This window comes from Ranitomeya variabilis, chromosome 3 (assembly GCF_051348905.1).
Source record: "Ranitomeya variabilis isolate aRanVar5 chromosome 3, aRanVar5.hap1, whole genome shotgun sequence".
NCBI lineage: Eukaryota > Metazoa > Chordata > Amphibia > Anura > Dendrobatidae > Ranitomeya > Ranitomeya variabilis.
Window position 1 is genome coordinate 322,303,141 of NC_135234.1, and position 22,180 is coordinate 322,325,320.

The 22,180-nt window shown below is 46.2% G+C and overlaps 1 protein-coding gene across 7 annotated transcripts in view; it reads left to right on the top strand.

The window, feature by feature from the left end:
- LOC143815936 (lethal(3)malignant brain tumor-like protein 4) overlaps window positions 1–22,180 on the top strand; it is a 190,489-nt gene that overhangs the window by 124,153 nt on the left and 44,156 nt on the right. For all 7 annotated transcript variants that reach the window (XM_077295732.1, XM_077295738.1, XM_077295734.1 and 4 more), the window contains exons 19-20: window positions 18,586–18,641; window positions 18,725–18,891. In XM_077295732.1, coding sequence (XP_077151847.1) covers window positions 18,586–18,641; window positions 18,725–18,891 — 223 coding nt within the window. The remainder of the gene's footprint in view (window positions 1–18,585; window positions 18,642–18,724; window positions 18,892–22,180) is intronic.

Genomic DNA, 22,180 nt, shown 5'->3' on the forward strand with positions numbered 1-22,180 from the left:
GCAAGGGTAGTATACACAATGATGTCACAGTGCAAGGGTAGTGTACACAGTGATGTCACTGTACAGGGGTAGTATACACAGTGATGACAGCACAGGCGTAGCATATACAGTGATGTCACAGTGCAGGAGTAGTATACAGAGTGATGTCGCAGTACAGGGGTAGCATACACAGTGATGACACAGCACAGGGGTAGCATATACAGTGATGTCACAGTGCAGGAGTAGTATACGCAATGATATCACAATGCAGGAGTAGTGTACACAGTAATGTCACAGTAAGGGGGTAGTATACACGGTGATGTCACAGTGCAGGCGTAGTATACACAGTGATGTCACAGTGCAGGGGTAGCATACACAGTGATGTCACAGTGCAGGGATAGTATGCACAATTATATCACAGTGCAGGAGTAGTATACTCAATGATGTCACAGTACAGGGGTAGCATACACAGTAATGTCACAGTGCAGGGGTAGTAAACTGATGTCACAGTACAGGAGTAGTATGCACAATGATATCACAGTGCAAGAGTAGTATACTCAATGATGTCACAGTGCAGGGGTAGCATACACAGTGATGTCACAGTTAGGCTGGGTTCACATTGCGTTCATTGACTCCGTTAAACGGACTACGTTGCACCGCAGCATAACGTGGTGTAACTTAGTCCGTTAATGCCGCCATTGAATGCAATGTCGGACGCATCGCTAGCGCACGCCCACAATGGGCGTGCGCTAGCGATGTGCCGTCATTGAGTGACGGACCCGAGACGCGGGCTGCAGCGTTTCCGGGTCCGTCACTGCTAGCGCAGATGGAGCTAACAGATGCTCCATCTGCGCTAGCGCGATGGAACGTCGGCACTTGCGTTAACAGCAGCCTGTTAGCGTATGTGCTGAACGGGCTGCTATTAACGCAATGTGAACCCAGCCTTAAGGGATAGTATACACAGTGATGTCACGGTACAGGGGTAGTAAACAGTGATGTCACAGTACAGGAGTAGTATGCACAATGATATCACAGTGCAGGAGTAGTATACAGAGTGATGTCACAGTTCAGCGGTAGCATACACAGTGATGTCACAGTACAGGGGTAGCATACACAGTGATTTCACAGTACAGGGGTTGCATACACAGTGATGTCACAGTACAGGCATAGTATAGACAATTATATCACAGTGCAGGAGTAGTATAGAGATGTCACAGTACAGCGGTATTGTACACAGTAATGTCACAGGTAGGGGGTAGTATACACATTGATGAGACCATGCAGGGGTAGTATACACAATAATGTCACAATGCAGGGGTAGTATATATAGTGATGTCACATTGCAGGGGTAGTATACACAGTGATATCCACAGTGCAGGGGTAGTATACACAGTGATGTCACGGTGCAGAGGTACAGGTGTGCTCAAAAGCTTACATAACCCGGCAGAATTTTTGCTTTCTTGGCCTTTTTTCAGAGAATATGAATGATAACACCAAAACTTTTTCTTCACTTTTGGTTAGTGGTTGGGTAAAGCCATTTATTGTCAAACTACTGTGTTTTCTCTTTTTAAATCATAATGACAACCCTAAACATCCAAATGACCCTAATCAAAAGTTTACATACCCTGGTGATTTTGGCCCGGTAACATGCACAGAAGTTGACACAAATGGGTTTGAATGGCTACATCCTCACCTGTGACCTGTGACAAATGCCAGGAAAATTGTTTGGGATGCATAGAAAACCCCACAAATAACATCATCTGAAATACTGGACTCTCTGAAAACTAGCAGTGTGGCTGTTTCAAGATGCACAATAAGGAGGCACTTGAAGAAAAATGGGCTGCTTAGTTGAGTCGCTAGAAGAAAGCCAAATGACCCTGATCAAAAGTCCACATATCCAATTTCTTAATATTGTGTATTGCCCCCTCTAAAATCAGTGACCGCTTGAAGTCTTTTGTGGTAGTTGTGGATAAGTGTTGTGAATTAGACTTTTTGGCTCCCTCTTGTGGTTACTAGTGATATGACTCTGGGATTGTCTTTCCTCAGTTTGGCACCCACCTGGGTCGTTAGTCCAGGGGAGTTGCTATATAAGCTTCCTGGATCCTTAGTCCAGTGCCTGGCATCGTTGTAATCAGATCCTTTCTGTTTGCTCCTGTCTGCTGGTCCGGGTTCGTGCAAAATTAAGCTAAGTCCTGCTTCTTTGTTTTTTGGTTATTTGCTTGCTCTCATTTTTGTCCAGCTTGTACTAAATGTGATTCTTGACCTTGCTGGAAGCTCTAGGGGGCTGGTGTTCTCCCCCCGGGCCGTTAGACGGTTCGGGGGTTCTTGAATATCCAGCGTGGATATTTTGATAGGGTTTTTGCTGACCATATAAGTCATCTTACTATATTCTGCTATTAGCTAGTGGGCCTCTCTTTGCTAAATACCTAGCTCATTCTTACGTTTGTCTTTTCCTCTTACCTCACCGTTATTATTTGTTGGGGGCTTGTATCCAACTTTTGGGGTCTTTTCTCTGGAGGCAAGAAAGGTCTTTCTTTTCCCTTCTAGGGTTAGTTAGTTCTCCGGCTGGCGCGAGACGTCTAGAACCAACGTAGGCACGTTCCCCGGCTGCTGCTATTTGTGGTGCTAGGATTAGATATATGGTCAGCTCAGTTACCACTGCCCTATGAGCTGGTTTTTTGTGTTTGCAGACTTAGTAATTATTTCTGAGACCCTCTGCCATTGGGGTCATAACAGTATGCCAGGACCAACATTGAATGTTTAATGCATTGCTGAAGTGGGATTATAAGAAAGGAAATTCTGAGTTTTTTTTTTTTTTTTTTCCTCTCTTCCTCCCCTTTACCTCTGAGTGGCTTGTGCTTGCTGCAGACATGAATGTCCAGACCTTGATTACAAGTGTAGACCAGCTTGCTGCTCGTGTGCAGGGCATACAAGATTTTGTTACCAGTAGTCTAATGTCTGAACCTAAAATACCTATTCCTGAACTGTTTTCTGGAGACCGATTTAAGTTTAGGAATTTCAGGAATAATTGTAAATTGTTTCTATCTCTGAGACCCCGTTCATCTGGAGATTCAGCTCAGCAAGTTAAAATTGTTATCTCTTTTTTACGGGGCGACCCTCAGGATTGGGCTTTCTCGCTAGCGCCAGGAGATCCGGCATTGGCAAATATTGATGCGTTTTTTCTGGCGCTCGGATTGCTTTACGAGGAACCCAATCTTGAAGTTCAGGCAGAAAAAGCCTTGCTGGCTATTTCTCAGGGCCAGGATGAAGCTGAAGTGTATTGCCAAAAATTTCGGAAATGGTCCGTGCTTACTCAGTGGAATGAGTGTGCTCTGGCCGCAAATTTCAGAAATGGCCTTTCTGAAGCCATTAAGAATGTGATGGTGGGTTTCCCCATTCCTACAAGTCTGAATGATTCCATGGCGCTGGCTATTCAAATTGACCGGCGTTTGCGGGAGCGCAAAACCGCTAATCCTCTGGTGGTGTTGTCTGAACAAACACCTGATTTAATGCAATGTGATAGAATTCAGACTAGAAATGAGCGGAAAAATCATAGACGTCAGAATGGGTTGTGTTTTTACTGTGGTGATTCTACACATGTTATATCAGCATGCTCTAAACGCCTAACAAGGGTTGTTAGTCCTGTCGCCATTGGTAATTTGCAACCTAAATTTATTTTGTCTGTGACTTTAATTTGCTCATTGTCTTCTTACCCTGTTATGGCGTTTGTGGATTCAGGTGCTGCCCTGAGTCTTATGGATCTGTCATTTGCCAAGCGCTGTGGTTTTGTTTTTGAACCGTTGGTAAATCCTATTCCTCTTAGAGGTATTGATGCTACGCCATTGGCGGAAAATAAACCGCAGTTTTGGACGCAGGTAACCATGTGCATGACTCCTGAACATCGGGAGGTGATTCGTTTTCTTGTTCTGCATAAAATGCATGATTTGGTCGTTTTGGGTCTGCCATGGTTACAGACCCACAATCCAGTCTTGGATTGGAAGGCAATGTCTGTGTCAAGTTGGGGCTGTCAGGGAATTCATGCTGATTCCCTGCCGGTGTCTATTGCTTCCTCTACTCCTTCGGAAGTTCCTGAGTACTTGTCTGATTATCAGGATGTATTCAGCGAGTCCAGGTCCAGTGCTCTGCCTCCTCATAGGGACTGTGACTGCGCCATAAATTTGATTCCAGGTAGTAAATTTCCTAAGGGAAGACTATTTAATCTGTCTGTACCTGAGCATGCCGCAATGCGTTCGTATATCAAGGAGTCTCTGGAGAAGGGGCATATCCGTCCATCCTCTTCCCCTCTTGGTGCGGGATTCTTTTTTGTGGCCAAGAAGGATGGATCTTTGAGACCTTGTATTGACTATCGGCTTCTGAATAAAATCACTGTTAAATTTCAGTATCCTTTGCCTCTGTTGTCGGACTTGTTTGCCCGGATTAAAGGTGCCAAGTGGTTCACCAAGATAGATCTTCGTGGTGCGTACAACCTTGTGCGCATTAAGCAAGGAGATGAATGGAAGACAGCATTTAATACGCCCGAAGGTCATTTTGAGTACTTGGTGATGCCTTTTGGGCTCTCTAATGCTCCCTCAGTGTTTCAGTCCTTTATGCATGATATTTTCCGGAAGTATCTGGATAAATTTATGATTGTTTATCTGGATGATATTCTGGTTTTCTCTGAAGATTGGGACTCACATGTGGAGCAGGTCAGGATGGTGTTTCAGGTTTTGCGTGAGAATGCTTTGTTTGTTAAGGGCTCAAAGTGTCTCTTTGGAGTACAGAAGGTTCCCTTTTTGGGGTTTATTTTTTCCCCTTCTGCTGTGGAGATGGACCCAGTCAAGGTCCGAGCTATTCATGATTGGACTCAACCCACGTCAGTTAAGAGTCTTCAGAAGTTCTTGGGTTCTGCTAACTTCTACCGTCGTTTTATCGCTAATTTTTCTAGCGTTGTTAAACCTTTGACGGATATGACCAAGAAAGGTTCTGATGTTGCTAACTGGGCTCCTGCAGCCGTGGAGGCGTTCCAAGAGTTGAAGCGCCGGTTTACTTTGGCACCTGTTTTGTGCCAGCCTGATGTCTCACTTCCCTTTCAGGTCGAAGTGGATGCTTCTGAGATTGGGGCAGGGGCCGTTTTGTCGCAGAGAGGCCCTGGTTGCTCGGTAATGAGACCATGTGCTTTCTTCTCTAGGAAGTTTTCGCCTGCTGAGCGGAATTATGATGTTGGCAATCGGGAGTTGCTGGCCATGAAGTGGGCATTTGAGGAGTGGCGTCATTGGCTCGAGGGTGCTAAGCATCGTGTGGTGGTCTTGACTGATCACAAAAATTTGATGTATCTCGAGTCGGCTAAACGCCTGAATCCTAGACAGGCCCGCTGGTCATTGTTTTTCTCCCATTTTGACTTTGTGGTCTCGTATTTACCAGGTTCAAAGAATGTGAAGGCTGATGCTCTTTCAAGGAGCTTTGTGCCTGACTCTCCTGGAGTCGCAGAACCAGTTGGTATTCTTAAAGAGGGAGTTATCTTGTCGGCCATTTCTCCTGATTTGTGACGTGTGTTGCAGAGATTTCAGGCTGGTAGACCTGACTCTTGTCCACCTGACAGACTGTTTGTTCCTGATAAGTGGACCAGCAGAGTCATTTCCGAAGTTCATTCCTCGGTGTTGGCAGGGCATCCGGGAATTTTTGGCACCAGAGATCTGGTGGCTAGGTCCTTTTGGTGGCCTTCCTTGTCACGGGATGTGCGGTCATTTGTGCAGTCCTGTGGGACTTGTGCTCGAGCTAAGCCTTGCTGTTCTCGTGCCAGCGGTTTGCTCTTGCCCTTGCCTGTCCCGAAGAGGCCTTGGACACACATTTCCATGGATTTCATTTCAGATCCCCGGTGTCTCAGGGCATGTCTGTCATCTGGGTGGTGTGTGATTGCTTTTCTAAAATGGTCCATTTGGTGCCTTTGCCTAAGCTGCCTTCCTCTTCCGATCTGGTTCCTGTGTTCTTTCAGAATGTGGTTCGTTTACATGGCATTCCTGAGAATATTGTGTCTGACAGAGGATCCCAGTTTGTTTCCAGGTTCTGGCGATCCTTTTGTGCTAGGATGGGCATTGATTTGTCGTTTTCGTCTGCTTTTCATCCTCAGACTAATGGACAAACGGAGCGAACTAATCAGACTCTGGAGGCTTATTTGAGGTGTTTTGTTTCGGCAGATCAGGATGATTGGGTGACCTTGTTGCCGTTGGCTGAGTTTGCCCTTAATAATCGGGCTAGTTCCGCTACTTTGGTTTCGCCATTTTTCTGCAACTCTGGTTTCCACCCTCGTTTTTCCTCGGGACATGTGGAGCCTTCTGACTGTCCTGGGGTAGATTCTGTGGTGGATAGGTTGCAGCAGATCTGGAATCATGTGGTGGACAACTTAAAGTTGTCACAGGAGAAGGCTCAGCGTTTTGCCAACCGCCGCCGCGGTGTGGGTCCCCGACTTCGTGTTGGGGATTTGGTATGGCTGTCTTCTCGATTTGTTCCGATGAAGGTCTCCTCTCCTAAATTTAAGCCTCGCTTCATCGGTCCTTACAAGATATTGGAAATCCTTAATCCTGTGTCCTTTCGCTTGGATCTTCCGGTGTCGTTTGCCATTCACAACGTGTTCCACAGGTCTTTGTTGCGGCGGTACGTTGTACCTGTGGTTCCTTCTGTTGAGCCTCCTGCTCCGATGTTGGTTGAGGGCGATTTGGAGTACGTGGTGGAGAAGATCTTGGATTCTCGTCTCTCCAGACGGAGGCTTCAGTATCTGGTCAAGTGGAAGGGCTATGGTCAGGAGGATAATTCCTGGGTGGTTGCCTCTGATGTGCATGCGGCCGATTTAGTTCGTGCCTTTCACGCTGCTCATCCTGATCGCCCTGGTGGTCTTGGTGAGGGTTCGGTGACCCCTCCTTAAGGGGGGGGGGTACTGTTGTGAATTAGACTTTTTGGCTCCCTCTTGTGGTTACTAGTGATATGACTCTGGGATTGTCTTTCCTCAGTTTGGCACCCACCTGGGTCGTTAGTCCAGGGGAGTTGCTATATAAGCTTCCTGGATCCTTAGTCCAGTGCCTGGCATCGTTGTAATCAGATCCTTTCTGTTTGCTCCTGTCTGCTGGTCCGGGTTCGTGCAAAATTAAGCTAAGTCCTGCTTCTTTGTTTTTTGGTTATTTGCTTGCTCTCATTTTTGTCCAGCTTGTACTAAATGTGATTCCTGACCTTGCTGGAAGCTCTAGGGGGCTGGTGTTCTCCCCCCGGGCCGTTAGACGGTTCAGGGGTTCTTGAATATCCAGCGTGGATATTTTGATAGGGTTTTTGCTGACCATATAAGTCATCTTACTATATTCTGCTATTAGCTAGTGGGCCTCTCTTTGCTAAATACCTAGCTCATTCTTACTTTTGTCTTTTCCTCTTACCTCACCGTTATTATTTGTTGGGGGCTTGTATCCAACTTTTGGGGTCTTTTCTCTGGAGGCAAGAAGGTCTTTCTTTTCCCTTCTAGGGTTAGTTAGTTCTCCGGCTGGCGCGAGACGTCTAGAACCAACGTAGGCACGTTCCCCGGCTGCTGCTATTTGTGGTGCTAGGATTAGATATATGGTCAGCTCAGTTACCACTGCCCTATGAGCTGTTTTTTTGTGTTTGCAGACTTAGTAATTATTTCTGAGACCCTCTGCCATTGGGGTCATAACAGATAAGGTTCTTTATTTTCTCAGATGGTAATGCTGCGCACTCTTCTTGGCAAAAAGCCTCCAGTTCCTGTAAATTTCTTTGCTGTCTAACATTGTTCTGCTGTAGCCAATGACAGGTCGACTTGGCCTTGTGTTTTGGATCGTTGTCATGTTGGAACGTCCAAGTACGTCCCATGCACAGCTTTCGGGCTGATGATTGCAAATTTGCCTCCAGTATTTGCTGATAACATGCTGCATTCATCTTTCCTTCAACTTTGACCAAGTTTCCTGTGCCTTTGTAGCTCACACATCCCCAAAACATCAGCGATCCACCTCCATGCTTTACAGTAGGAATGGTGTTCTTTTCATCATAGGCCTAGTTGACCTCTCTCCAAATGTTACGTTTATAGCTGTGGCCAAAAAGTTCAACTTTGGTCTGATCACTCCAAATTACCTTGCTCCAGAAGTTTTGAGGCTTGTCTCTGGGCTGTTGTCATGGAAAATATAACGAGCCGAGAACCAGGACCCTGACAACTGCTGCAGCTGTTGCACCACCTGACACCGCAGCTCCTAAGCCTCATCTGTGAGGGTCTGGATCAGCTGAGCAAAAGCCTGAGCTTGAGCCATGGGTTCACCAGAAAAAAGTGTGGGGTTGGTGATAGTGTCACGGAATGTATAACGACCTCACAGCGGGTCAGTCAGCGGACGGCACGACACACACACAGAACGGTATGATATAGGGGAGAGGAAGACCCTATCGATAGAGAATGAGGGATGGTCACCTCCTGAACTCAAACCTGAGTTTTTCCCTGCACTTCCTTAAAGGGAACCTGTCACCCCGTTTTTTCCGTATGAGATAAAAATACTGTTAAATAGGGCCTGAGCTGTGCATTACAATAGTGTATTTTGTGGACCCCGATTCCCCACCTATGCTGCCGAAATACGTTACCAAAGTAGCCGTTTTCGCCTGTCAATCAGGCTGGTCTGGTCAGATGGGCGTGGTGTCTTCCCCCAGATCTTGCTTAGTTTTCCGTTGGTGGCGTAGTGGTTTGCGCATGCCCAAGTCCAGAATCCACTGCACAGGGGAGGGAAAAGAGCGCGATCTGCGCTATTCCCCTGGTGATCGGTGGGGGCGGCCATCTTCCTGTGGCCGCGCGTGCGCAGATTGAGCGCTCTGCTGCCCGGGGCTTCAGGAAAATGGCCGCGGGATGCCGCGCGTGCGCAGATGGAGATCGCGGCGGCCATTTTCCCGAAGCAGAGTTCGCCTGTAATTCAGCTACATAGCAGCAATCTGATGATCACTGCTATGTAGCAGAGCAGATCAGGCTATGCCAGCTTCTAGCCTCCCATGGAGGCTATTGAAGCATGGCAAAAGTAAAAAAAAAAAAAAAAAAAATTTTAAATATGAAAAAAATAAAAAAAAAAATATATAAAAGTTTAATTCAAAAAATCGAACCTACACATATTTGGTATCGCCGCTTTCAGAATCGCCCGATCTATCAATAAAAAAAAAGGATTAACCTGATCGCTAAACAGCGTAGCGAGAAAAAAAATCAAACTGCCAGAATTACGTTTTTTTTGCACAAAAGTGGTATCATTAAAAACGTCAGCTCGGCACGCAAAAAATAAGCCCTCACATGACCCGAGATCCCGAAAAATGGAAACACTACAGGTATCAGAAAATGGCTCAATTTTTTATTATTTTTTTTTTTTAGCAAAGTTTGAATTTTTTTTTCACCACTTAGATAAAAAATAACCTAGACATGTTCGGTGTCTATGAACTCATAATGACCTGGAGAATCATAATAGCAGGTCAGTTTTAGTATTTAGTGAACCTAGCAAAAAAGCTAAACAAAAAACAAGTGTGGGATTGCACTTTTTTTTGCAATTTCACCACACTTGGAATTTTTTTCCCGTTTACTAGTACCAGACATGGTAAAACCAATGGTGTCGTTCAAAACTACAACTCGTCCTGCAAAAAATAAGCCCTCACATGGCCATATTGAAAGATAAAAAAAAATTATGGCTCTGGGAAGAAGGGGAGCGAAAAACGAAAACGCAAACACTAAAAGGGCTGCGTCTTGAAGGGGTTAAAGGATGGTGGAAGTGGTCACCACCCAAATCAGCTGACCCAGCAACTCTGCAGTTACAGCAGATAGCCAGCGGGGAAAAACATTAACCCTTGCTGGTCTTGAAAGGAAGAAAGCTACATTTAAAAAGAGTGAAACCAGAGATGCCGCGAAGCCAAAAATGGATCCTGACATCTGTTTTGCGTATTGTATTGTACAGGGGTAGTATACACAGTGATGTCACAGTACAGGGGTAGTATATGCAGTCGAAAATGTATATGTATGACCAGCAGTAACTTAGCATCTGTTCTAGGCTGCAGCTCTTCACAAAGGTCATGACCTATGTTATCCTGAGGAAAAGACAGCCTTCCTAGTCTCACCCCAGGGGGGATATCCTGAACACAGGCAGCACGGTGGCGCAGTGGTTAGCACAGCAGCCTTGCAGCGCTGTAGTCCTGGGTTCTAATCCCACCTTGGACAACATCTGCAAAGAGTTTGTATGTTCTCTCCGTGTTTGCGTGGGTTTCCTCCGGGCACTCCGGTTTCCTCCCACACTCCAAAGACATACTGATAGGGAATTTAGATTGTGAGCCCCATCGGGGACTGCAATGATAATGTGTACAAACTGTAAAGCGCTGCGTAATATGTTAGCACTATATAAAAATAAAGATTATTATTATTAACACACACAAGTGGAAACATTTCACACCTTTTGACTCTTTTGAACAGACATGCCAATTGCAGCATGACACCATTTACTATGAGAAAGGTCACACAAATAGGTTCAAAGAAAAAATAATGTATTCATTGGTAAAATAGCCAGGATCTAGTCACAAACCAAGGATTAGAATATTAACCGGAGAGGCTGGTCTAGAAATTTGACCTCCAGGTTGACTCTATAAATTAGGCCTTTACACAAAGAAAGCTGTTCACAGATTGAGGGGCAGCCAAGCTGATGTGAGCCATTCCATATTGATCCCCCCTCAGCGAGCAGAATGCCTGACTGCAAAGTTTAGATATTTTTGTAAGTTTTCTCTCTATTTTTATAACTGTTTTGCATATTTTTGTCACTTTTTATTTCCATATTTTTATATATTTTATTGTAAGCACTGTACCTTTTCTACGAAAGCTTAAAACTTTCATAAGTTTGAACCTTGTATGCTCTAAAGAATCCATAGCCTTATAGTATGTGACCCTGCTTATTGGCAGACCGTAGCAATAGTATTTCCGGGACTCGTTGCCCGTGTGTTCGGTGAGTGGTGGCAGCGTGTATGAGCGGGGTGCATTGTCTGTGTGGGGTGTGATTTATGCTCCCATTGCAGCATAGGACAGAGGCTGAATGCTGGACTGAGGGAGTCACGTGCTGAGAAGTAGGTACATGACAGTATATATAGTGGTGTCACAGTAGTAATAATAATAATCTTTATTTTTATATAGCGCTAACATATTCCGCAGCGCTTTACAGTTTGCCCCGATGGTGCTCACAATCTAGATTCCTTATCAGTATGTCTTTGGAATGTAGGAGGATACCGGAGACCCCGGAGGAAACCCACGCACACACAGGGAGAACATACAAACTCCTTGCAGATTGTCTTTGGTGGGATTTGAGCCCAGGACTCCAGCGCTGCAAGGCTGCAGTGCTAAGCACTGAGCCACCGTGCTGCAGTACAAGAGTATTATACAAAGTGATGTCACATTACAGGGGTAGTATACACAGGGATGTCACAGTGCAGGAGTAGTATATATAATGATGTCACAGTACAGGGATAGTATACACCGTGTTGTCACAGAACAGGGGTAGTATACACAGGGATGTCACAGTACAGGGGTGTGAGGGACAAGGGAGAGTCCATTTTAGATTTTAAGTTCAGGACATCTTCCCCTTCTGAAATGTGCCCCCACCCTTGGGATTCCACAGGCTCATTGTTTTCTTTTAATTAAACGAGCTAGGACAAGCTCTTTTGAAGCTGTTAACACAAGGGTGGGAACTCTTCTGCAGCTATAGAAACCTGAACCTCTTTGTGTGACCAAGCACATGGCACAGCAGGCTATGAGGTATTGAATATGGAAAATGACCTATAATAACAGAATGCAATATGTCTAAGACGAACCAAGCACATATTCCAAATCGGCGTTCCTTTCCCCATGTGCACATATTATTTAGCCACCTGTAGCACTCTGGATTATGGAGTTACAAAGAATAGCTAGCAATAATTACATACGGTAGTCATATCTAGTCTCTATGCGCAGATAAAATCCAGTGGTGGTACAACCAACCCATTCAGAACTTCGGGCACAAAGATATGGGCTAGCCATAGTTCTAGGCAGAAAATCATATTCTCAGACATGGGTGGAGAGAGGCTGCACCACCCAGGGGTGGGAGCAGATGTGTGAGGTAGCAGCCTAGGAGATATAAGGCAGCCCCTCATTTTGGACTGTAGTTTTCTGATGGCCGGAGGTTACGTTTGCTGACACAGCGTGGAAAGCCTGTAACTAAGATTTGGACCTGTGATCCATCAGCGCCTCCCTGTGGTCACATGCTACATAACGTTAATTGCAACCTATCTATACCCTATCCTTGTACTACACTCCTGACTGTAAATATTTGCTTTTGTATGTATAGCTGTATTTTCTAGTGCGCCTAGATAAAATATAAAATTAATCTTGGGCTGCTCTTTTATGTCGATTCACAAATCCCCCACGTCCGCACGCTCCGTTGGTTATATTATACGCTACCCCAGGGTTGGTTCCTGACCCGATATAAGCCTGCTGTCGGACGGGGCTTATTTTTTTAATGAGGAATTGGTGGAAGAATAACGTACTGTTTTAGTGAGGAACTCTGGCAGTTATGGTCAGGAGGTTTAGATATATATCCCCAGGCTGGACTGGTGATATATATTCCCCCTCACTGGGAGCACCTCACTAACTCGTACCTATAAGGTAAGCCTTTCCGGCGACTATTTGCCCTCGTTGCAGTTCCCTGACTGACCTGAGGCAAGTGGTGGCGCCGGAGAGCCGATCCCTGCTGGGTCCTTCTCTCCCCTCCCCCGAGAAGATTGAAGTAAATGCCCCCGTCCCCTGTGACATCCCTTACAGATTGGTGGGATCTAGATAATAGTGTGTGTGGGATCCCTACTCCCAGACACTAAGGACTAACAGCAGTATTTTGCTGCTGGGGTATTAAGATCAGCTGGGCAGCACGGTGGCGCAGTGGTTACCACCCACATGCATGCCCTTATGAAAGCTGCAGAGCACTGGACCTAGGGTCTGGAGCTCACCACCAGCCAGGAGATCCAGGAGGCGTTTGTCACGGAGAAATTCTTGTGAAACTGCCCAGAGGATCTTCAACAGTACCTCCGTGACCGGAAACCACAGGGAGCCGCTGCCACAGCCACCCTGGCAGATGAATATGCCAATAACCGGGCCCCTGGAGCCAAGTGGACGGCCCACAGCACCTGGAGAGGGGGTAAGACTCATCCTGCCCCTGTTTTCCCAGCCCCTAGAATGCAAGGGGAGCCACCCTCTGTTTCCCTCTTCAGGCCAGGGGCAGAACCCAGGAGGTGTCACCTCTGCAACCAACCCAGACACTTCAGGGCCATGTGTCCCCAGCGCCCCAAGGCCCCGTCCTCATCCCCAAAACCGTTCCCTGTCGTGTGTGGGTGGGTGTGGTGGGAGGTCCCGTGACAATTACCAGTCCGTCACTGTAAACCATGCCGCCTCTATGGGACTGCGGGACACCAGCGCCAAGATGACCCTCGTGCGACCTCAGATGGTGTCGCCCACCAGGACTTGTTACCCGGAAAAACCCTCGCCGTCTCTGGGATTGGAGGCGTTGAACCCTGGCGACGGGCAGCGCTGGTTCATCTGGACTCGGGTGCCTGGAGGGGAATGAGGGAGGTGGGAGTGTCAGCGAATATGCCCGTGAGTGTTTTACTTGGGACGGCTAATGTCACAGTATGTGGCTACTGAGACCCCAATCCTGGTCCCCCACTGTGTCTTGATTTGTCTACTGCTAGCAATGTTATAAGTGTGTTACCTGTTCCTTCTGCGTCAAGGGGGAAGGTGGGGGCTGAGAGTCACTCTTGCACTGATAGGACACATGCAGCGCGTGCAGATGAGACAGAGCCAGAAGACACAGGAAGGTGTGAGAATGCCCCCAGGTGTGATGAGACAGTGTGCTCTGGAGGGAGAGGTAGGGGGCAGGTAGCTGCAAGGCCAGAACCAGAGTTGGTGGGAGGGGCTGCCGCAGGGATTGTAGGTCCCCTAGATGAGTCCAAACTGCTGGGTTCTGCGCAGCTACAGGAAGGGGAATGTGCCAATGGGGTTGGGGCTGTCACAGGAGAGGTGGAGCTTCCAGGTAAGGCCCCAGGGCAGGAGGTTCCCACACCCGGGATGTCAGGAGACCAGGCTCGTCCAACTGACTCGGCGACTTGTGTGGAAGCCAAGGGAAGGCAGGCACTACCCAGGATTACAGCGGTCAAGGCCGCTGTCACCTGGAGTGGGAGTGCTGGAGCCCAAGGAGCCTCGCAGAGGTCCGAAAGCTTTCCCCCTTCCGATCAAGTGGCAGCTGAGCCAGAGGGAGGCCTGGAGAAGGGTCCCAGGGAACTGACAAAAGACGTGACCGTTTTGTCTATTCTAGCCATGTCAGGGGTTTCAGGCAGCGTTGGAGGCCGACGAAAACCTGAAGGCCCTTAAGGAGCAGGCAGCACAGCCTTTCACGGACTCAGACCTCGAGCGGGTGGTCTGGGACCAGGGACGGCTGTACCGGATGTCAGTTCAGCTGGAGTCACCAGAGGTGTGGCCTAGGGACCGACAGTTAGTGGTACCCTATCCGTTCCGGGTGGAGTTGTTGCAGATCGCACATGAAGTTCTGATGGCCGGACACTTAGTGATCACTAAGACCAAGGCCAGGCTAGCCCAGCATTTCTACTGGCCTAAAATGGGGACCGATGTGGCTGCCTACTGCCATTCGTGTGACACCTGTCAGAGAGTGGGGAAGGCGGGGCTGCACTCCACAGCCCCACTGGTGCCATTGCCCATCATTGACGAGCCTTTCGGGAGGGTGGCTGTGGATCTCATTGGACCCCTGTCCATTCCCAGCTGCTCCGGGAAATGCTACATACTATCAGTAGTGGATTATACCACCCGGTACCCGAAAGCGGTAGCCTTGTCGTCCACTCGGGCTGACAAGGTGGCCAGCGCTTTACTGGAGATTTTCTCCAGAGTGGGATTTTCCCAGGAAATGCTCACTGACCGAGGGACCCAGTTCATGTCCAGCTGCTGATGGAGTCCCTTTGTAAGCAAATACAGGTGCAACATCTGGTGGCCAGCCCGTACCATCCACAGACTAATGGTCTGTGCGAGCGGTTCAATGGCACCCTCAAGCCAAGCAGATGCTCAGGATGTTGGTTGACTCCCACAGGAGCGACTGGGAGCGGTGCCTCCCTCACTACTATTTGCCTACTGGGAGGCTCCACAGGCCTCAATTGGGTTCACCCCCTTCGAGCTCCTGTATGGGCGGCGTGTACAAGGGCCCCTTGCTCTGGTGAAAGAGCATGGGAAGGAGACTTGGCCACCCCTGGAGTGTTGGTTGTTGAGTACGTTGTGCGCTTCCGGGACAAAATGACGGCCTAAGGGGTAGTGGATATAGTGATGTCACAGTACAGGGGTAGTGATGTCACAGTACAAGGGTAGTATACACAGTGATGTCACAGTTCAGGGGTAGTAGACACAGTGATGTCACAGTGCTGGGGTAGTATACACAGTGATGTCCCAGTGCAGGGGTAGTATATATAGTGATATCACAGTAAGGGGGTAGTATATATAGTGATATCACAGTAAGGGGGTAGTATACACAGTGATATCACAGTACATGAGTAGTATAGACAGTGAGGTAATTAAGTGACAATATACAGTGATGTCACATGGAGGGGGGGAGTTTCCGTATTGTTACAGGGCCAGACAGACATTTGTACATTAATACTCATTTGCTCCTGTGCTATGGGGAAAGATGATAGCATGTGACTCCTGCCTCCATGTAGCACTTCCTGTGGCCTCTCCTGGCTGAGTTATTCAGCTCCTGTTCTCTGTGCCATTTCAGTTTGCTCTGCCTGCTATTTCTTGTTTGCTCTGCTTCTTCTTCTTTGCTTCTTCCTTCTGTTTGCTCTGCTCTCTGTTATTTATTTGCTCTGCTCCTTCCTCTCTGCTTCTTCCTTCTTTTTGTTCTTCTATCTGTTCCTTGTTTGCTCTGCTCCTTCCTTCTGTTTGCTCTGCTCATTCCTCTTTGCTTCTTCCGTTTGTTCTTCTGTCTGTTCCTTGTTTTCTCTGCTCCTTCCTTTCTGTATGCTTTGCTTTCTGTTCCTTATTTGCTCTGATCCTTCCTCTCTGTTTCTTCCATCTGTTTGTTCTTCTATCTGTTCCTTGTTTGCTCTGCAATCTCTTCCTTGTTTGCTCTGCTCCTTCTCTGCTTCCTTCTATTTGTACTTCTATCTGTTCCTTGTTTGCTCTGTTCTCTGTTCCTTGTTTGCTCTGATCCTCTTCCTCTCTGTTTCTCCCATCTGTTTGCTCTGCTCCATGTTTCTGGTTTGCTCTGCACTTGCCTCTCCACTTCTTCCCCTGCTATTCTGCTATTCTTTTTTGCTCATGTTTTCTTTCTCCCGACACTGCACTGAACAGGCTCTGCCTCCTCTCCTGATTGCCAGGAGAAAAACAGCCATCAACCACAACTGTTGGTGCCCTGCTCTGTTCATTATGAGAGAAGGGGGCCTGGATTTGCTGTTGCTAGGGCCTTAGCTGCCTGATAAACAGCAAGATGCAGTGATCAGGAAAGGTCCTCATTCCCGAACTAATGGAACGCAGACGTTGCATCCAAATGATCCCTCATGAGCCTTCCTTTCTAGGGCTGTCGCTTTTTCAGGGACACATTCAAGATAATTTTTGCGTGCCACAGGTGGGGAGAGCATCCTGCTCTCACAGCTGAGGTCATATCAGATTCGGTCTCTTGGATCCCTGAGACCTTAACCTGGTGCTTAGTGCATTACAGTGTTCAGCATTTGAACCAATGTACAGCATTTTCCCTCTGGCTTTTCATGGAAGGTGGCATTTCTGATTGCCCTCAGTTCTGTCTGGTGAGAACTGCTGTGTCCTACTGCTCATCCTTCACCTGGACAAAGTAGTGTTGTGTCCGGTGTCTTTATTACTTCTCAAGGTGGTTTCTTTCATCTTAACTAAGAGGTCATTCTTCCTTCCCTCTGCCCATTTAGAGAAATCCTCACACCGTTTGGACCTGGTCAGACCTGTGCATCACTACCGGACGGTGACTGCCTCTTTCAGACATTCGGATTGCCTTTTTGTCGTTGCAGAAGGACCTCGTTGAGGTTCCTCTGCTCCTAAGGCAACAGTTGCCAGCTGGATTTCGTCTGCCAGTCTGGAAACTTAAAAAAAAAAAAAAACTGCCTTTGCCAGAGGGGGGTCAAAACTCATTCTACTCAGGCAGGGCGGGCTTCCTGAGCTGTCCACCATCAGGCTTGTGCTTTGCATCTTTGTAAGGCCTCTTTCACACTTCCGTTTTTCAGCTCCCGTCGAGATACGTCGATTTTTGAGAATGCAGGATCCTGCAAAAAAAATTTCAAGTCCGGGAAAATCTCTCTCTCTCTCTCTTTTTCTCTCTCTCTTTCTCCTTCTTCCCCGGACATTTGAATCCGGAATTTCTCCATTCAAATTGTGGCAACATCACAAACGACGCATCCATCATTACACTGGATGTGTCACACACGTTTTTCACTATTTTCGTGACATCCGTCGATACGTCATTCTACTGCACAACGATGAACAGCAGAAAACGGAAGTGTGAAAGAGGCCTTAGGCAGCTTCTTGGACTTCCATGCAAACTTATTGTACTCAAAATGTTACAAAGTTCACACTTTCTTCTCAGCGGAAGTAAGTTTATGGAGAGCAAATGCTCAGCTTGCTCCCTGAGGGATTGGCCTTTGGCTGTGTGCACACGTTGCAGATAGGGTGCTTTGTCATGTTTTTTCTGCATGCATTTGTGACAAAACCTGAAGCAATCCTGATGCCAGCAGAGTGAATGAGAAACCTGAAGTGTCATGAACACGTTGAGTATTTTTGACTTGAAGATTTGGTGCAGAAAATAATCTGCTGCATGTATCCTCTCTGTGCGTTTTTGTCCTGCGTTTTTCACCATTGACTTCACTCAAATCAGGTAAAAACATAGGACAAAAAACATGCATTTTTCAACTGTATTTTTCCAACCAAGAGCTGCAGAAATGTTACTCAACGTGTGCACATACCCTTACACATTTGTATATTATGCCACATTTGGGTCGTCCAATGGTTTCTGTGTTTCCAAATAAGGTACCCGAAAAAAGAGGATTTTTGGACTTTCCCTAAAAAAAATCCCTCGCTCACACCCTTCATTGGGTGACACAGAACCCATCTTTTTGTGCCTCCTGGTGGGAGCAGCTAAAACCCATGATGTCCTGTGTCCCTCTGTAAAGGCTACATTAAAGGGATTTTATGGTAAGTTCATAAATCCTCCACACCTATTAAACAGCAGAGGTTTCAGTGAACACTATACATGGCTGCCACCCTGCAGCCAAGTTCTTGAATCATGCTGTTCCCTGCAGTATGGGCAGCATCAATCATCTGACAGAATCCCTTTATAAAAATGGTCTCTGTCCCATTTCCATAAACCTGAATGACACCAGAGACCAGTGCAGACCCATTAGCCCAATACTACAATGCCTAACCTGTGCTGTACATGAATCCAGGAACCAACTTTTTAGATGGATGATCATTATTTTGCCATAAATACCATATTTTAATTTAATAACCCTTTTTTTTTATAGGGGTGCACACACATATATCCGTCTGCAGCTGTTTAAACAAGAGACAGATGGGACAGGTAGTGTTTTTATCTTTTTTACACATTCATACTATACTTTTCCCTCATTTTCCTAACTTGCTTGTTTTTATGTGGTTCCACAGACACTGAACTGAGCTTGGAGCAAGCCCTTCATCAGTCAGTATTTATGACATCCCTGTCCTCTGACCCTGATCATCGCATTCATCTGTGTTGGGAAAAGCGGTGCCGTCTGCTGCCTGAAGTGTCCCCTTACACGGCCAAGACTGTCAGCAAGTGGAATGCTGAACAAGTAAGATTGTATATTTTAAAATCTGTTCAACCATAAGGGGTGTTGTTAAGTGGTAAAAAGTGTTATTGGTAAATTTAGGTTTGTAAGATTTGCGTTTTATTTCTGAAAATACCTGAATCATGTAGAAAATTAGCAGTTTTCAAAGTTCAAATTTTTTTCCCATTGAAGCAGATAGTCATACGGCACAAAATATTTAAAAGGTTATACTCATTTTATTAAATTGCTTCAATCATACACAATGGAAATATGAAAGTTTGTAATCGACTTGCTTTTTCGATTTGCCGTCATTTTCCTACTGTGAGAGATTTTATCTTACATGATGTACAGCTTGTTGTCAAGGCGCTGGACCATCACATCTTGACCCAGTATGCTCAGTAGTTACATTCCATGCTAAGATGTTAACTCCTAAGATACCAATCAGCTCCCTCCACTTTATTCACTTCTATAGAGTAGTTTGTTCACCTTCTCAGCTCCTCCTGACCTGTCATCAGTTCTGCAACATTACTAAGCCCTGGTCACCATCAGCAGTTTTTGGAGCAGTCTTCCTCTCACTTTCCCAAGTTGTGTGCTTGTTCAAAGACCCTGTTACCTCTGTATGATCTAGACTTTAGAATAATGAAAGATGACAATGTGCCACAGTAGCAGGAGAAGTCAGAACTGTCACCCGAGGATTGCCTGCGGCGCACCCCCTCCCTCCAGCACTCAGAAACCATAAAGTAGGATGGCTGCAGAACTGTGTGCTGCTCAAGACGCATATTTATCATGTGACTTCAGCACCATGTCTACTTTACATTGGCATAGTTTTTCAAACGATGTTTTATTTTGTTAGTACGTTAAAATGCTTAAATTTAGCAGCAAATTTAATTTTTTTCAATGTAATTTACCTATTTTCAGGGACCTATTCTTTTTTTTTTTTTTTTTAAGGGGCTTATAGGTCAAAAAAAATCTCCAGATAAGACCTACCAAATTTTAAAAACGTTCACCCATAACAGTATTCAAAAACCATTCAGGTGCTTTATAGGAAATGGAAAAACAATAAAAATTACCTTTTTTTTTTTCTATTTTTTTCACTTTCAGAAGAGGAAATAGAAAAATCTTCATCCTAAAATTATGTTAGTCTATTTGTCCCAAATGTTGCAATACCCCTTATGCTGTCAGAAACTACTGTTTGGATACAAAACAGGGAAAAAAGGTGTGCTATTTCAGTTTTGGAGGTGACCGCAAAGAAGAAAACCACCAAAAATGACTCGATTTTTCAAAAAGGATAGTGGAATAAAAATTGTAACTCAATTTCTCCTGACTACACCAGTACTCAATATGTGGATGGAAATCATCATTTAAAATTAGATTTTTCCCTGTGAATAGCAATATTGAATATCCTTTATTTAGCCTGCAAATACAAAAATATTTTTTTATAACACACACAATTTGTCAGGTAGACAGTCGTGTTTAAAGTTGTGGGATTACAGAGATTTCTCTTTAGGATTGTGTATATACATATGTGTGTGTTTTGCCAGTCTCACGATGAATACACTTTCTAGGACAAACAAGCCTTTGTTTCATGGATTTTGTCTTGGTAACAAAATTACCGTAGCATGATGGGGTTTAATATTGCCCTAATTGTTTGCAGCATGTGAAGAGTAAATACAATGCTGCTATTAAGGTGCTGTTACTGCAGTCTATCACAGATTAGTACATTCACATCAACTGTACAGCTACAGCAATTCCCTATATGACTTGAACCTTTGCTTATTAATCATACAGAGACTAGCACTCCCTTTTTATTCACAGACAGTTTAAATTCTCGGGGATCTGTGAATTTCAGGAAATTTGACTCAGTCCGTCCTTTGCAGATTGATCTGCTAGTCTCTGATGTCAGGGTCTAGAAGAGAAGTGTCATGATCCAGGTTGGGGTTTGCTTCTTGCTTTTCCTTCACTGGCCTGGTTATCAGTCAGTGATACTTCCAGTCCCTGGTTTGAGCAGCTGACCCGTATACCCTAGTGATCCTTCTGCCTCTGATTACCCGTATTTGTGCCTGACCCATTTCCTATCCCTGACTTAGTGTGTGTTTGGTGGTTTCCTACAGTGTATGACTCGGCTTGAATTCTGAACCCTGCCTCCTGCTTTCCGTCTTTGTTACTACGTTTCCCTTTTGACTTTGGCTCCTACCTGGACTACGTCTTCTGTCTCACGTTTTGGATCCCGCGCTGCTGTCTGGTTCCGATTTCTGGCTTGTCTCTGACCACGTGCATTGCTGTGACTTCTGGTACTTCGTCTTCCTGTTTGTTGCTGACCGGCCTGTCTGACTACTCTGCCGCCTCCTGGTGGCGCTCCTCGCTTTGCACTTTGGTTCTACACGGTGAGTGCTACTTTTTTCCCCTTACCTGCTGCCCCTGGTGGAGGTTGCGTGCATCTGCCTTGCAGTTGCATTACATTATCACTGACCCAAGCATTTAAAGGGGATTTTGCCCTTTTTTTTTCTCTTTCTCTGATATGGATCTGCTACGTACTCTGGCAGACCAAGTGGCTAACCTTACTCAGATGATGCAGGAGTTGGGTGGAGCACAGGGCTTTGGTTACTTCCCAGAAGCAGGTGCAGAGGGAGATGGCTGAGACAGTTAAGATAGCCTGGGGGACTCCTGACACCTTCTCTGGCGAGAAGGATAAGTTCCGCATGTTCAGGGAGGGTTGCAAACTACTATTTTCCCTTAGACCCCTATCTTCAGGGGATGGGTGGGGATAATTATATCTTTATTGAGGGAGGGTCCACAGTCTTGGGCTTTTTCCTTACCCCCGACCAACCCTGAGAGAATGTCTGTGGACAGGTTCTTTGAGCCTCTGTGCCACATCTATGATGAAGCAGATCAAGTCAGATTGGCAGAGGACACTATTATGAGTTTACCTCAAGAACAGCTCTCTGCCGAATTTTAATGTTCGGCGTTTCGGCGATGGTCCCTAGAGGTGTCCTGGAACGACTCAGCACTCAGGTGTCAGTTCCGGAGGGGACTGTCTGATCATTTAAAGGACGCTCTGGCTCTCCATCCTCCTCCCAGCTTTCTGGAAGAGGCCATGACTCAGGCCGTTCGCATGGATCGGAGGTTATGGGAGAGAAGAGTCGTGCATCGGGAGGCTCCTTTCCTTCCAGTTAAGCCGGAACTCTCACTACCTTCTGAGCTCGTAGAGGCCATCACCATTAAGGAGAAGGAAAAGCGACATCGACGGGAGGGTAAACTTTGTTTTTAATGCAGTGCCCCAGGACATTGGAAAAAGGACTCTCCCTCCTGTCCT